Below are 16949 nucleotides of genomic sequence, written 5' to 3' on the forward strand. Positions count from 1 at the left end.
GAGTCCAAACGAAGTATGCAGGGGGCGAAGTGGGATGCCCCCGTCCGCTCGTTTTGGTGGGGCGGGGGCATCCCGCATCTGGAGGGTATATTCCCTCGTAGGGATGTCCCCGTCCCACCTGTCCTCCAACCAAACGCGGGACGAAGTGGGATCGTCCCGTCCCGTCCCACTTCGTCCTCGCAACCAAACGCACCCTTACCTTCCTCTGATCAAAAGACTGAAACTTCTTGCATGCATCACATAGTAGCTTATTATTACAGTGCGTTAAAAAAAAATGAGTTGGTGGTGCAGGACGTGGACATCCTGTGGTTCCGCAACCCGTTCGAGCGGATGTCAGTGGCGGCGCACATGGTGACGTCGTCGGACTTCTTCTTCGGTGACCCGTACAGCCCGATGAACCTGCCGAATACGGGGTTCCTGTACGCCAAGTCGAGCCGTCGCACGGTGGGCGCGTTCGAGGCGTGGCACGCGGCGCGCGAGTCCTTCCCGGGGAAGCACGAGCAGCAGGTGCTGAACGAGATCAAGCACGAGCTGGTGGCCACGCGCGGCCTCCGCATCCAGTTCCTGGACACCGAGCACAACGCCGGGTTCTGCAACAACACGCGCGACTTCAACACGCTCTACACCATGCACGCCAACTGCTGCGTCGGGCTCGGCGCCAAGCTCCACGACCTCGGCAACCTGCTGCGGGAGTGGCGGGCGTACAGGCAGATGGACGAGGAGGAGCGGAGGCGGGGGCCCGTGCGCTGGAAGGTGCCCGGCATATGCATCCACTGATCGGTGTGTGAGGCCACCCGGCGGTACGTGCCTACGTGGTAGCGCAGCGTGGATCAGTTTGTATTGTAATTTGTGCTTGTACAGATCGGGGGAAATGAGATAGCGTGCACTGTTCGCTTATTCTTTGCCGAATATCGTTCATGTTCAGTAAAAGAGCTATGTGGATTGCAGTGGAGGGAGATGACTTTTAGAGAAAAACATAGTAAATGCAAACAATTGTTCTAAATTCATAACGAAATTCTTTTACTTTCATAAAAAAAATATTTCATCCAAAACCCATCCAAATTTAGTCGGTCAGTCTTGTGGGCTACCCGCAATACCCCCGCCGGTGTGGCGGGGGCGCGAGCACGGTTCTTGCTGAACCACGAGTAGGCAGGCCATTTTAACGAGATCAAGCGCGAGCTCGCCCACGAGCTGCGCGTCGTGCATCAAATCTCACAAGCGACGGCGGTTCAGCGCCGGCCGGAGACGAAGAGGTTAGGTTTTGTAACTCTCGCAATGCGTGATATTTCTATGGGCCGCAGCGCTTCTGTGAGCCAAGCCCACACATCCTGGGCTGTCTGGCGACGGGTTGAGGTACGACTGGGCCATGTTTCTGTGGGCTGCATGCTTGACTTAATTCGATCGAGCTGCTGCCGAGTGCCGAGTGCACGTCGGCGAACGAGGCGTGACCTCTTCGCCTCTTCCGCGAGAGCTTCCGGAACGGCGAGGGCATCGAGCACCTGCTCAACCATACCCCCATAATAGCCGTCGCCGTCCACGCCGGCGGCTTCGATCGACCGCTGCAGGGCCGTGCACCCGCACAGCCGCACTGCTACCTCCTCGAGGTCAGGTCCGCCAACGTCAGCGCTGCCAACCTGTTCCTCAGCAAAGGCTGCCTCGAGCTCGTCTGGGCCAAGCTCTCGCTCCAGCAGCGCGTGCTCGAGCTCGGCTACAACTACCTCTTCACGGTCGGCACCTACGTGATTCATTTGACAAAGAACCCATCTCTGAATTGGAGTCTGGAGTCTCTACAAGTTAAATGCATGCTGATCGATAGAATCATCATTTGAGTAGTACGTGCAGGATGTGGACGTGATGTGGTTCCGCGACCCGTTCCGGCACATCAACCTGTACGCCGACGTGACCATGTCGAGCGACCATTTCTCCGGCAAGCCTGAGTCCCTGAAGAACACGCCCAACACCGGCTTCTACTACGTGAAGTCGACGGACCGGACGGTGGAGATGCTGCGGTGCTGGCGGGCGGCGCGGTCGCGGTTCCCGCCGCACCACGACCAGACGGTCTTCGACAAGATCAAGCGCGAGCTCGCGGGGAAGGTGGGCGTCCGGATCGCGTTCCTCGACACGGCGCTCTTCGGCACCTTCTGCGAGCTCCGCGACGGGATCGACGGCGGGCCGGGGTCTGTACGATGCACGCCAACTGCTGCTTCGCGGCGTGGAAGAACTACAAGGGCCTGGCGCCCGCGGAGAAGAAGAGCGGCAATAAGGCCAGGGGGCGTACCCGAGGGCCGAGGCGCTGTAGACTGTACGGCGGCGCGCCTCGCCAAACCGGCGCCGATCAACCAGGCCGGTAATTGCATAGCTAGCAAACGACCGTATGTATGTAAAAAATGACCTTGAGAATTTACATGGTACATATATGAAAGCAAATTATAGAGGGAAAATTCACATTTCAATTCGAACTGAACAGGCACGTTTCGTGGAAACGCTCTTGTAACTCGATTTGGTAAACCCACACACCAAATTCTGAGACTTTCTCGGTAAGTTCAAGATGGATGCAAACTCTGACCTGACTCTATCGTTCGAGATGCTCCCCTAAGGCTGTAATAGGAGTAGTTACAAGAAGATAGTCCAAAGTAGAAACTTCACCTGAAACTACACGAACACACGGTCCCATGGACCAAATGTTCTTCGGAAGTACTGTGAATCGTTGACAAGTAAATGGACCAAATGTTCTTCGGAAGTACTGTGAATCGTTGAAAGTAAATCCGGCTGGGTACCTGAACCTTCACCGGCCGGCCGGTCAACTCTCATCACGCTGGACACAAGGAAAAAAACGCACGTCCGAGGACGTACGCCGCTGGCTGCCTGGCAGCATGCGCCTGGCGCGTCGAAATCTTTGCGTGGCGTGGCGGAGCACCCGTCCTACTGGAGGCTGATCGCACGTTGTTCCTTTGAAAACGAATCCACGTACGACCCGATCAGCGCCCGGCCGGGCGTTTAAGTGTGTAGAAATGGAAATGGAATAGTAGCCGGGGAACAAGTGTGTATACATATTTTGTATGCATATCTTGTGTTCTTGCAGATCTCGGCCACCTCGCCCAGTTGCAGGTCGCGTGGCTTTTCTTTTTTGAGAGACATGGGGCTGGGGTTTCGGAGCAAGGAGGCTGGCAGCCACGCGGTGTCCTTCCTCCTCGGCGCCGCGCTGCCCACCGCCCTCCTCTTCTTGCTCGCGTCCGACCGTCTCGGCGAAGGCCTGTCCAGCATCTCGCGCGCTCCGGCGGGCGACGGTCCAAATGAGGTAGGGCGCACCTAATGTTATATTGAACTCCATGACCATGAGACACGCCCCAGCTTGTATGCGCGCGTCATATGCATCGGCAACTTGTTCTTTCACTTTGCATGATCTTCTTTCTTGTGGCCAAAGCCCATCTATTACCCTCAGCAATTTTATTTGTCTATTTAACTCTCGAAACAAGATATCGACTCCATTTACTCCGACGAATAATAATTCAAACCGGATCAAGTCACTCCCTAATGAACTTTGTATCTTTTTTAGTTTCTCCTTGTACAAGCTATATTTTGGGTTCAAAACTGGCATCATTACTATGTCACAATTTTTTTTCAGAAATTGCCCTATTATTTTTATCAACTGGGACCATGAACATACATGAGAAATAACAAAAAAAAAGTCGTCAAATTATTTTCTAACATATATGATGCAACTCATTATAGGATGAACTGGACCAATTTGTTTAGTTTGAAATCTGAGGGAAATGGATGTTTTCCTGTTTTTGAGATCATTTCATTTTGCATGATTTTGCATTACCAAGATAGCTAAACGAGACTTAGTTGACTTGTGCCTGTACTGCATCCTGGTGCGTTTGCGGATACTGTCGTACTAGTGATGGCATGATGCTTTTTCCATTTGAATGAGTTAGATTTAGAGAGAGGGCAGTGAACCTTTTCACCGAACGAGTTGGCCCAAATCAATGGGTCAGCACTCATCAGCCAGCAGAGGTTTTAAGTATCGAATGAGTAAGTAAGTAGTACGTCGTCTTCTCTTTTTCGGCCGGTATGTTAGTAAATGGGCCCTTTCGAGACAACCGGAGGGCCCAGATTTAGATAATCGCATATGAAAAAAGCCACCGTAACTGTAAATCTTGTGTTTTAATCGGTCTAAAACTATTTATTTTAATATTTCACATGCAGGTCTTATTCAAGGGCCTACCCGAGCTGCTACCAAAAGTGGCCATGGAGGACAGGACAGTGATAATCACTTCGGTGAACGAGGCATGGGCGCAGCCCGGCTCCCTACTCGACCTACACCTCGAGAGCTTCAAGAACGGCGAGGACATCGCGCACCTCCTCAACCACCTCCTCGTGGTCGCCCTCGACGCCCGCGGGTTCGAGCGCTGTAAGGCCGTGCACCCTCACTGCTACTTCCTCAACGCCACGTCCGTGGACATGAGCTCGGCCAAGGCGTTCATGAGCCCGGACTACCTGGAGCTCGTCTGGACCAAGCTCACCTTCCAGCAGCGCGTGCTGGAGCTCGGCTACAACTTCCTCTTCACGGCAAGATCATACTCCAGCACTTGCATTTTCCATCTTAATTTTTATTAACCTGCAATTTGTGAATGCAAATCTGAAGACCAATCGATGGCTGATGCATAGTACACTGCTGATTGATCAGGACTGCGACATGGTGTGGTTTCGCAACCCGTTCCGGCACTTCCCCGTGTACGCCGACATGAGCTGCTCGTCGGACGACTTCAAGCCGTCGCGCGCGCCGCTGGACAACCCGCTCAACACCGGGCTCTACTACATGAAGTCGACGAACCGGACCGTCCAGATGATGAAGTACTGGCGGGCGGCGAGGGAGAGGTTCCCGGGGCAGCACGACCAGTCGGTGTTCGTCAACATCAGGCACGAGCTTGTGAGCAAGCTGCAGGTCAAGATCGAGCCGCTGGAGACGGTGTACTTCGGCGGCTTCTGCGAGTACCACGACGACCCGGAGAAGGTCTGCACCATCCACGCGTGCTGCTGCATAGGGCTGGAGAACAAGGTGCACGACCTCAAGGACGTCGCCACGGATTGGAAGAACTACACGAGCCTGACGCCGGAGCAGAGGAACAAGGGTGGTTTCAAGTGGACGTACCCGACTAGGTGTCGGGATTCCATGGGGTGGCGTAGGCCTTAGAGACGTGAAAACTTGAAGCGAGTTTTTTTAGTTGGTGGAGTGGAGTTAATTTTTCTGGAGTGGAGTGCTGCTAAACACTCTTTTAGTATTTTAATATTAATGCTCCACTCTTTAAATTGTGAGATGCTTTTGGTAACTTCGTCAATTTCATAATCAGAGACTCTTCAAAATGCTCGTAAAGGTAAGTTGAGGGTGAGGGAATTCATAGAAGGGGTGCGCATGCGTGTTGAGTGTCTGTGTAACTCTGCATCGTGTTTTGAAAAAAAATCATGCTACTTCGCTCCAAACTCATGGCATACAAACTATACACAAGTCCATAGCCGGGAAATTTCTAATCAATCGTGTAGGAATGAAGGGATCAAAAGTGTTCGAGGCCATACATATTCCCACTTCCTGAATCAGCACTCAAAGCGAGCTAGCCACCTGAGCTGCGCCGTTCTTCACTACAAGAAGGGACACGCGGAGGGGGGGGGGGGGGGGGGGGGGGGGACGCAGAACTACCTCGCGCGTCAAACCGTTGCGTGGCCTGGCGGGGCACACATCCTATTGGCTCATCGCACATGTGTTTTGCTTAGCGAGGTCCACGATCTGATATGGTCGGTCGAGCAGGGCGTTTTTAAGTATAGAGACCGATGGAACAGTAGCCGATTTGCATTTGCAGCTCGTGAGTTTCAGACGCAGCCATGGGGCTGGGGTTTCGGAGCAAGGAAGGCTGCAGCCATGCGGCGTCGTTCCTCCTCGGCGCGGCGCTTTCTACTGCCCTCCTCTTCTTCCTCGCGTCCGACCGCTTGGGCGAGGGGCGCCTGTCAAGCATCTCGCGCAGCTGGGGCAGTACTGGGAGGACCCAGCTGCCCATTGCTCATGGTGCTGCTCCTACCCGAGATCAAGAGGTGACCGTAACTCATTATAAAAGATTTGACAATAATTATAAAAAATATGGTGTATTTTTGCAACATAATTATGGTTCCAATTATCATCCAATAAAATTTGAAGGTCCGTTCCACCTCCAGTGCGGCCTATTCGGCCCCTCATTTAATCTTGGTCGCTTACTTTCTGCAGTAGAACCTTAGCAAACGCTCAAGCGCTCCTTATGCGCGTTGTTGTAAAATGTTCACTCTTTCTATCTTAATACAAAGATGCGTAATTCTCTTTCGTATTCGGTAAAAATAAAAATTTGAAGGTCTGTTTGCCCAGTAACAATGGAACCCACAGCTACTTTTTGACTTTCAAAAGTGAGTAAATTCGGAATGTGGCGCAAAATTCAAACTCAAAACAATGGAATTTCTAACCAATTATCTCCGACCTCGACTAAAATTTATTCGTGGAATTTTGAAGTCCAAACTACTACTGTATAATTTGACACCCAGCAGGTCGAGTTCGCGGGCCTAGCTGAGCTACTACCGAAGGTAGCCATGGAGGACAGGACAGTGATACTCACGCCGGTGAATGAGGCATGGGCGCGGCCGGGCTCCCTGCTCGACCTTCTACCTCGAGAGCTTCAAGAACGGCGAGGGCATCGCGCACCTCCGCAACCACGTCCTCGTGGTAGCCCTCTACGCCCTCGGATTCGATCGCTGCAAGGCCGTGCACCCTTACTGCTACCTCCTGCAGGTGACAACAAATGCGAACATGAGCTCAGCCAAGGGGTTCATGTCCAGGGACTACCTGGAGCTGGTCTGGACCAAGCTCACCTTCCAGCAGCGCGTCTTGGAGCTCGGCTACAACTTCCTCTTCACGGCAAGATCGATCAAACACCAAACAATTTTCAGCTAGCCCAACTCTGAAACTCTGAAGGCGGTAACACTGATATAGCAGTGTGGGTTGACGATTGATTGCTCTCTGCAGGATGCAGACATGGTATGGTTTCGCAACCCCTTCCGGCGCATCGCCATGTACGCCGACATGAGCTGCTCGTCGGACCACTTCAAGCCCTCGCGTGCTCCCCTGGACCAGCCGCTCAACACCGGGCTCTACTACATGAAGTCGACGAACCGGAGCGTCGAGATGGTGAAGTACTGGCGGGCGGCGAGGGAGAGGTTCCCCGGCCGGCACGACCAGTGGGTGTTCGTCATGATCAAGCGCGAGCTTGTGAGCAAGCTGCAGGTCAAGGTCGAGCCGCTGGAGACGGTGTACTTCGGCGGGTTCAGCGAGTACCACGACGACCCGGAGAAGGTCTGCACCATCCACGCCGACTGCTGCGTCGGGCTGGAGAACAAGGTGCACGACCTCAGGTACATCGCCGCCGACTGGAAGAACTACACGAGACTGGCGCCGGAGGAGAGGAAGAAGGGCGGGTTCAAGTGGACGTACCCGGCCAGGTGCCGGAAGTCATCCAAGTGGCGCAAACCCTGAAGAGACACGTTAGAGAAGAGTGCATGGCAACCTCCAAGTGACCATTATATATTCTGATTCAGTTGCAACATGACTACATGATACAGATTCTGGGCTCGGCTCAAAAATTTGTACGTCTCCAATGTGATAGCTGCCAGAGTGGCAGCTAGTTTTATCCCATCGATCGTGCAGTACACCATCGATCGTGCAGTACACCATGTAACTTGTAGCCCATGTGACAATTGGACCAGGCTAGTGGGTCAACAATTTGAAGTACCATGCATTGGCATGATAGCTCTATAACTTTAGTCCTAAAATTGGAAGTGGAGAGTGAGTGAGATCAACTTAAATAGCTAGCTCTAGGAAGCATTGTAACCTTAGGTTAATTCTTTTACGTGAAGCAGGATGAAAGCGTAAGTAGATTGCAGTGCAGGTGTGGTCCACTCAACATGCAAAATGGGCATGAAGTATTTCATGAGCTGGATCGTTACACCACACTGCAGAACCTTTAGTGGAACTAGAGAGAGAGCATTATTTTGGTCCATGGTGATAGGTTATTAGATGGGTCAAGTAGATCATCGAGCAGAGTATTAAACTCATCCTGTTTCGCGTTCCATTTTTTGAAGCACCATGTTCCTGCAGAACTGCTCATATATTCTGATGCACACTTGTAACACGGTGTAGATTCCTGGGCTCGGCTCAAAAAATTTGTACAGTATGATGGAGTAGTCTCCAATAGCTGGCAAAGGGTTCCTACGATGGAATCCTGGCATACTAGCTCGTCAGATACTTATGCGTGAACAACTCAGACCTCTTTTGGTAGGGTTTCTTAACCGGCTTCACTACCGGCTTCTTGAGAAGCCTCTTATTCATGTTACACAGTTAGAAGAAGTTGTTTTGCCAAATATTTTTTCAACCAGACAAGTTGAAATAAAAAAAATTTGCTTCGTCGGATAAACCACAGCTGCAGCCAAATAATATTGATCCTAGTGATAGCCTATCACCCGCTGCTAGCTGTGTGGCCAGCTTGTTCCTGCAGGAGCGCTCGCCCAGGCCCAGGAGGTGGGTCGGTGGTTGATTGGCAAGGAGAGCCACTGGTTGAGCCTTGAGCTGGTTTTGCCTGGGTACTTAACGGGTCAAAGTGGGCATTGCACCAGTGCATGCGAGAGTACACCACCCGTAGGCACATGCGTGCGTGCAAATTGTGTGCTTAAACTAATAATCCTGCTACTGGCTAACAACTGCGTGTTAGTTGTCTGAAAAATTAAAAGTCCACGACGCCCTGTACGTCCTTAAAAACGACAAAGAGAGAGCGAGACATGTTCTCTGAAAGTGACGAGCAGGTTAGGAGGTGTGGGAGCAAAAGTCCACGATCTGAGAAGAGATCAATGGCAAACAGTACTGTTTACCACCTGGCGTCCTTCCTCCTCGGCGCGGCTCTGCCCACAGCGTTCCTCTTCTTCCTGGCGTCCGACCGCCTCGGCCAGGGCTTGTCCAGCATCTCCCTGAGCTGGAGGACGAGCAGTGGAACCCGGCAGCCAGCTGATGGCCCACTGGCTCAGGAGGCTCGTGATCAAGAGGTAATTAATCCAGCGTAGATTCAACTCCATATTTGATATGGCTTGCCATCATCAATTGCAACTTTACAAGCTGTGTTCATATGTCGCAGGTCGTCGGGTTCGCGGGCCTAGCTGAGTTGCTCCCGAGAGTGGCCATGGAGGACAGGACGGTGATCCTCACGCTGGCGAACGAGGCATGGACGCAGCCCGGTTCATTGCTCGACATCTACCGCGAGAGCTTCAGGAACGGCGAGGACACGGAGCGCTTCCTCAACCACGTCCTCGTCATCGCCGTCGATGCCGGCGGGTTCGACCGGTGCAAGGCCGTGCACCCTCACTGCTACCACCTGGAGGTGGTGAGGTCGACCAACCTGAGCTCGGCCAGCAAGTTTATGACCAAGGAGTTCGTGGATCTGGTGTGGCTCAAGCTCTCTTTCCAGCAGCGCATCCTGGAGCTCGGCTACAACTTCCTCTTCACGGCAAGATCGATGATTTCCCAATTAAAACTCATGATGAATCGTTTAATTTGGCCTACCACGTACTCCGTACAATATTAGCATCTAGTAGCTCGATCAACTTTTGACCTGATCATTTATCATGATGCATCGCTTGCAGGACGCCGATATCATATGGTTTCGCAATCCGTTCCGGCACTTCTCCGTGTACGCCGACATGAGCTTGTCCACCGACTACTTCAGGGATACATTTGATCCCCTGAACAACGAGCTCAACACCGGGCTCTACTACATGAAGTCGACGAACCGGAGCATCGAGATGATCAGGTATTGGCGGGCGGCGAGGGTGAGGTTTCCCGACGGCCACGATCAGGATGTGTTCAACAAGATCAAGCACGAGCTCGTCAGCAAGCTCCAGGGCAGGATCGAGGGGCTCGAGACGGCCTACTTCAGCGGGTTCTGCGAGTTACACGACGACCTGAACAGGGTCTGCACCATGCACGCCAACTGTTGCATCGGGCTGGCAAACAAGGTGCTCGACCTCAAGGATAAAGCCGCGGATTGGAGGAATTACACGGCCCTGGCGCCGGAGGAGAGGAAGAAAGCAGGGGGTTTCAACAAGTGGACGCCCCCGGCTAGGTGCTGGAAGACAATCGGTTGGAGAGTGTAAATTGTCGTCGACGAGTCTCATTAGATTAGCACAACTAGCTGTGCTGTTCTGTGAATACACATGTTCCAAATGTTGATGTCTGAACACTGCGAACAAATCAATGTAGTTTTTTCAAAATTTTGCGAATTTCAAATGGGTGCCGCACGAGCCTGTACAATACTCCATATGCAGGAGGGAGCTAGGATTTCGACATCCTAGGATGGGCATGCAAGGCATGAAGCCCACTCTAGCCTAGATGCTATGTGATGCTACCGACCGCCTCTACTAATTTATCCTACCCGGGATTGTCTGATTGATTATTATGCGTTGTGCACCACTGATCACTTGACTAGTTCAGGTGCGGTGCAGAGGCAGAGACGCCGGGCAGCGCGGCGACAGACAGACTCTCTCTGCACGCGGTGCAGCGGAACTGGCGAACTGCGGAACCTGGATTCGTTGGTGGGCTGTTGGGCTAATTGTTAGTTGAGGGGGCACATACAGGCTTAATCCTGGTAAGTCCCGGCCTCCCTCACACATACTATGTGAAATGCCCTGATCTCTGTCTCTCAAAAAAAGCCCTCGGTGTTTGAAAACAACGGATCCAAATGAAGTCTTGAAATCCGCTCACCACGTCGATCATTGACAGGGAACGGCAGCCGGCCACATGTCCCCGGCCGGCCGGCCGAATCAAGGTTGACTCGAGGACCAACGGCTTCCTGAGCTGGTATTAATTACCTGAGCTGGCGTCGCACGTCGTGTCGTCGGTGCATCAAATCAGATGCACATGCGGGCAAACCTCGTGCTTTGCTCAGAGTAAGCGTATCGTACTCGCCACCGTGTGCTCCTTCGTTAACTGCGCACGCACTAGTCAATTGCTTGCGAGCGCGGAGTTAGGCCTGCTAATGGGGCTGTTACCCGCCCCTTGTCCACCCCGCCCCGAAATTTATGGAATTCACCCCGCCCCAAAATCTCAATAATTAACCCACCACTCCGTTTAAGCGTGGGTGTAATCAAAGCACGCATGAGTGGGTTAAACCCAGAGATGCGTTCAAGTTGTGCATCTCAACTGAGCGCCGCTCACTTGCCTGACTTGCCATACTTGCTCAACCCAAGGATGTTCCAATTTGCATTCCATTGTGTGTAAAAACAAGTGTGGCATGCCATACTTGTCAACTTGACTGAAAGAATCGGAGAAATATAGCTGCACAGTCAACGGCAGAAGTGGACCTGTTAACAGTCTGATACTGATGATCATGCAACTAGAGCACTCATGGTGCTTCTCAGTCTACGGAGGATGAGGCCTTCTGCTCTTCAACACATTATAGGATAGGGGTACTTGCGAAATTTGATAAGAAACGAATTACTTCCAGACTCGGATTAATTAGAAATTTAGCTGTAGATTTGTCCAATTGTCCTGACTCCAAAACAAACACTTGCTGGAAGCAAATCTTAATTAAAGAATCCCTGTGTATTAGGAACACTCATCGATGGACCAGGCAAGAACGGAGTTGCTCACGGGCTACCGCCAATCTGGACCTCCTTGGCGAGCCGCACAGATCAAGAACCTTCTCCCGCAGACTAGCGAGGCCACCGTTATAGGACTCGATGCCGGCGCTGGAGCAGTTGATAGCCAAGTCAATCTCTAGCAAGAAGGGAAAGAGGGATGAGGAGAAGGGGAACAGGATGATGCGGAGAAGGAGATGGTGGAGGGCAGCTAAGGATGCGCATGACTTTTTTTGCGGGAGAGGTGGCAACGGTAGTGGCTGGGTTCGACGGCAGCAGTTGTGGTTGGGGCCGCCGGCGATGGCAGGCCGTTTTGCTATGCGAGCAAAGAGATGCAGCTTTCCTCCGAAAGAAACTAAAACAACCCACACCCAACTCACCTTTGCAGTAAACCCGCCTTACCCCGCCCCGTAAGCAACTACAACCCATTCATACCCATCCCAGTAAACCCCATCTCAGACCCTGCCCCGAATCCCCGTTTCCACCCGCCCCGTCAGCAGGCCTAGTGCGGAGTCACGGAAACGACGACTATATAGGAGCAGAGTCAGTGTAGCTTCTCCTTCAGTCCTCCTCCGGCCCTGGAGATCTCGACCGCCGGTCGGCCGGAACAAGCCAAGCAGGGGTTACTTGCCAGCTTCCATTTCGTACGTGGGCTTACGGGCTTACGGCTACCAAAACGGCATGGGTCTGGGGCTCGGAGGCAAGGAGGCCTGCCAGCACGTGGTGTTCTTCCTCGTCGGCGCGGCGCTGCCCACTGCCCTCCTCGTCCTCCTCGCGTCCGACCGCCTCGGAGAGGGCTTGTCCACCATCTCCAGTAGCTGGGGGCCAACTCCGACCCAGCTCCCGGCCTCGGCTGTAGGCGGCCCGCCGGCTCAGGGGGGCAACACTACTCTCTCAGCCGGCGGCGCTGCTCCAACTGCTACCCACGCTCAGCAGGTACGACCAGACCCAGCGATTTTATTAGTAAGATCAATGATGTCAATCCATTACTAGAACTTTCAACCATTACTTCAAAATTTCCGGAAAGCATTGTTATTAGCAGCAAAGTGCTTCGATCTCTTTCTTTTGTTCTAGGTGTATGAGAGAAATGGTGTGACTGATGCAGCTGCACCCTCAGTCCGAATTTGCAGATTTGGCCGAGCTGCTGCCCAAGGTCACCACCGACGACAGGACGGTGATCATCACGTCGGTGAACGAGGCGTTCGCGCGGCCCGGCTCGCTGCTCGACGTCTTCCGCGAGAGCTTCCGTGCCGGCGAGGGGATCGAGCACCTCCTCAACCACGTCCTCGTCGTCGCCGTCGACGACGCGGCGTTCGCGCACTGCAAGGCCGTGCACCCCCACTGCTACCTCCTCGAGGTCAAGTCCATGAACCTGAGCTCCGCCAACAAGTTCATGAGCGAGGCCTACGTCGAGCTGGTCTGGACCAAGCTCTCGCTGCAGCAGCGCGTCCTCGAGCTCGGCTACAACTTCCTCTTCACGGTACGCATAACAAACGATCGGATCTGAAACGGACTCGTATTCAGTTAGCATCTGATCTGACGATGCATGTCTGATGTCGAAACTGATAAGCTCGATCTCTGCATGCAGGACGTGGACATCGTGTGGTTCCGCAACCCGTTCTGGCACATGAGCATGTTCGCGGACATGACGACGTCGAGCGACATATTCCACGGCGACGCCAGCAGCCTCGACAACTGGCCCAACACAGGGTTCTACTACGTCAAGGCGACGAACCGGAGCGTCGAGATGCTGCGGCGGTGGCGGGCAGCGCGGGCGAGGTTCCCGCCGAACCACGAGCAGGCCGTCTTCAACGAGATCAAGCACGAGCTCGCCGGCGACCTCGGGGTGCGTATCCGGTTCCTCGACACGGCGCGCTTCGCCGGCTTCTGCCAGATCTACCACAGCGACATTGGCGCCGCGTGCACCATGCACGCCAACTGCTGCTTCGGGCTCAGTAACAAGCTCTACGACCTGAGGGAAGTGCTGGGGCAGTGGAGGAACTTCACCGGCTTGACGCCGGAGGAGAAGAGCCGGAAGTTCTTATGGAAGGATCCCACCAAGTGCGGTTCGCCGGATAAAAAGAACTGGTCGATAAATCCGTGAGAGCGCCTGTACAAGTGATCGCTTTGTTGCACTACACTTATACAGTTGCCTTAGAAATGGCTCTGAGTTCGTGCTAGAGCTTTGCCGCACAATCTCGAGTGAGCTCCGTTGACAATCTCAAAGGCAATGTTGACCATATAGATGGTATGTCCAAATCGATTTGTAGAACTGAGCCCTGGTCAAGCTCCGCCAGGAAAGGCAAGAACACTGCAGGAGTCAGCTCCTACAAGATGACGGAGTCAGTTCCATTACACGATAGAGTCAATTTAATTGATGAACAGCAGTATTTACCATTTTTTCAATTTTTTGAACATCGGAAGACATGTACTTTTTTCTTTTTCGATGCACCAAAGCCCAACAAGACATGTTTGTATATCCTATCAGTGCAAACCACCTTCTGGGCGGAGCAAGAAAACCCCTCAAAAAGCTATACTCAAACTTCTGGGTGGAGCATGAAAACACCTTCTGGGTGGAGTATTACAAATTTTGGAACGATGTGCATCCATAGTATAGATGTATGTTGGGGATCGATAAAAAACTAGACACTCTTGAGCGCCGTTTGCGGGTAAAAACTCTCTAACCTTGCAACTTATTGACCAAGGAATAAAACTTAGTTAACATCGCAGCTTCTTATGAAAACCATTCTGTCAGTAAGACTAGTAACCTCGCATCTTCTTTGTTATTGGAGGGACCCGAAGCTAGCAACTGATAACTGATGACCAAACTCCAACTGAACTAACTCTCGAGTGTTCGGGGTCAGTCTCGAACACCGAGTTTTCAACTTTTTACTATTTACTCAGGAGCGGGAGTTGAAGGAAGATGTCGCAAAGTCTCTTGGAGTAACATAACAAACCAGGCGCCATGAGGTTGGACATCTATCTCGGGGCGAGGGTGAAAGCACGAGGCTGGAGGATCGATCTGGAGTGAAGGTGAAGTCCCGAGGTTGGAAGGACGGAGGCGTGAAAAATGTGACTACGTGGAAGAATTCAATTTGTATACGTTACCCCCAATGACCTTTGTGTACAGCATATCCTAGGAATGTAGTGGTTGAGGAAGGATATTTTTGAAATGTAAAGGAGCCCTACCCCGTTGTAAGAGGGACCTATTATTTTTCCATTTCTTCAAGTGTTATCTCCTTTTATCCACGAATCTGTCTTGTATCAAATTTTTTTGAGACCGACAATGTACTTTGTGGTAAAAGTTGCGATACAAACTGAAACTAGAAAATTCAAACGAGAATGGCAAATTCCATGTGCATGTGCACTAGAAGACAAAGTTTCTAAGAAATGGTCTCCTAGTGCGCATGCACTTGAAATTTGACATTTTCAGTCCAAGGAATACATGGAGCTGGTCTGGCTCAAGCTCTCTTTCCAGCAGCGTATCCTCGAGCTCGGCTACAGATTCCTCTACACGGTAATTAAGATTATCTGGAACTGGAAGATGAAACTCATCGTCAATTTGACCAACCATTGATTCTAGCGACTGATCAGCTTCGAATTACCATCCATTTCTAGTGATTGTACATTGATACTCATCGTCGATTGGATGGGCGTAACTCGGAGCGAGACTCAACAGAGAGTAGGAATATATTTCAAGGTGCGCACAGCTGAGGGAGATCCATGGGACAGCGAAAATTCACTTTCAGTACAAACACTTGCAGAGGAGCTATTCGGAATAGAGGGGAAAATTCCCTGTTCCTGGAAGAATTGGGCAGTTTTCCTGCCAAATTTTGGCTGAACTCATGCACTGTTCCTGCATTCAAAACATGGTTGCTAGTTGCTACTGCTAGTTTTACGAACAAGAAAGGTAGATTGCAATTTATGCAGAGGTCAGAGAAAGAGACGACCATGTGTATCGCCTTCCCTTGCAGTGCTCCTTGAGTACTACTACTTCGTTGTGGACAAAAACATTACAGTTTCAGAGAAAGGCCGGCACGTTCTTTCAGAAACCTGTCTCGGTGGAAACGAAGAATGGGTCGCGAGTTGTTGCTTTCGGGGTCCCCGTTTGTATCAAAATTCATGTCACATCGAATATTCGGAGACTAATTAAGAAGATTAAATATGAGTTAATCATAAAATAATTACACGGATGGAGGCTAATTCGCAAGACGAATCTATTAAGTCTAATTAATCCATCATTGACACATATTTACTGTAGCATCACATTGTCAAATCATGAACTAATTAGGCTTAATAGATTCGTCTCGCAAATCAGCCTCCATGTGTACAATTGATTTTGTAATTAGTCTATATTTAATACTACTAATTAGTATCTAAACATTTTGATGTGATAAGAATTTTAGGAGCTTAAAAAACCAAACAACCCTTCGTCTCCAGATCAACGATTGGCTTGTTCCGTCGTTGCTGATCTCTTTGTCGCAGTGGCCATATTGCCTGATCATCATAGCACGTGCCCTGCGCTTCAATTCGAGCTGTTGCACGTTAAATCATCAAGCATGTAGGCGAACAGACTTGGGCGGGAGTCGCCTACTGCATCATGGAAAATGGCATCGATCGAAGCTCTTACAGGTAAATGATAGGGACAGGGCTTCCCTCGTAGCGACTCGCGTCATGTGTGCACACAGCAGCCTCACATCTTCTGTTTGAATTGAAATAATTTTATGATGCTAATAGTTGTCTGATCTTTTGTTCTGTATGAATTCTTAGTAGCATAGATAAATCTCCAACAACCATGCAATTTGCAGTCTGAATATTTGGTATCATAGTCTCGATCGGTTGCAGAAGCTTCAGCAGCTAGAACCTAGAAGTTGATCCTATATCCCCAATGATGGAACCATGTACTATATCAAATTGTTTGCTTCGAAAAATATATATGTAATAAAATAAACTGGGCCTAGAATCCGATGATTGATGAATCCTCACGTGCCTAAGCCATTCATCCGTTGATGAACGGCCATGGCATCACGTTTTTTTTTCAATGCAAACAAGTACTCCGTACAAAGGAAGGCCCCAGAATATATCTGCGCCTTTTCCCGTAAAAAAAAAATCTGCGTTTGGCACAAGTGATACCAGACAGGTCGAATTATTCCAGAAAAATTTTACATGATGAAACGCGAGGGTTGGGCGGCACGAACTGGCACATCTGTCATGGCTCTACCAATCTCCACGAAAAGTCAAGCTCGCAACAGAAC

General features: G+C 51.2%; 3 protein-coding genes, 1 non-coding gene and 2 pseudogenes across 4 annotated transcripts in view; all 6 read left to right on the top strand.

Annotated features, from left to right (window-relative positions):
* Positions 1-1007, top strand: part of LOC101766261 (uncharacterized protein At1g28695) — a 2963-nt gene extending 1956 nt beyond the window's left edge. The window contains exon 3 of the mRNA XM_004971023.2: positions 292-1007. Coding sequence (XP_004971080.1) covers positions 292-777 — 486 coding nt within the window. The 3' untranslated portion in view covers positions 778-1007. The remainder of the gene's footprint in view (positions 1-291) is intronic.
* Positions 1008-1454: 447 nt separating this feature from the next.
* On the top strand, positions 1455-2362 carry LOC101782051 (annotated as a pseudogene).
* Positions 2363-3036: 674 nt separating this feature from the next.
* LOC101765846 (uncharacterized protein At4g15970) lies at positions 3037-5313 on the top strand. Its single transcript, XM_004971022.4, has 3 exons — positions 3037-3298; positions 4210-4572; positions 4691-5313. The coding sequence occupies exons 1-3, from the start codon at positions 3137-3139 to the stop codon at positions 5195-5197; spliced, it is 1032 nt and encodes a 343-aa protein (XP_004971079.1). The 5' UTR covers positions 3037-3136; the 3' UTR covers positions 5198-5313.
* A 567-nt stretch (positions 5314-5880) lies between these two features.
* On the top strand, positions 5881-7549 carry LOC101782463 (annotated as a pseudogene).
* A 1318-nt stretch (positions 7550-8867) lies between these two features.
* On the top strand, positions 8868-10330 carry LOC101782864 (uncharacterized protein At4g15970). The gene is made up of 3 exons (XM_004972251.2): positions 8868-9108; positions 9198-9566; positions 9703-10330. The coding sequence occupies exons 1-3, from the start codon at positions 8917-8919 to the stop codon at positions 10210-10212; spliced, it is 1071 nt and encodes a 356-aa protein (XP_004972308.2). The 5' UTR covers positions 8868-8916; the 3' UTR covers positions 10213-10330.
* Positions 10331-12281: 1951 nt separating this feature from the next.
* LOC101783267 lies at positions 12282-13787 on the top strand. The gene is made up of 3 exons (XR_002678006.1): positions 12282-12603; positions 12812-13174; positions 13283-13787. It is a non-coding gene; the product is annotated as an uncharacterized protein At4g15970 (transcript).
* Positions 13788-16949: the final 3162 nt, after the last annotated feature.

This window comes from Setaria italica, chromosome V (genome assembly GCF_000263155.2).
Source record: "Setaria italica strain Yugu1 chromosome V, Setaria_italica_v2.0, whole genome shotgun sequence".
Taxonomy (NCBI): Eukaryota; Viridiplantae; Streptophyta; class Magnoliopsida; order Poales; family Poaceae; genus Setaria; species Setaria italica.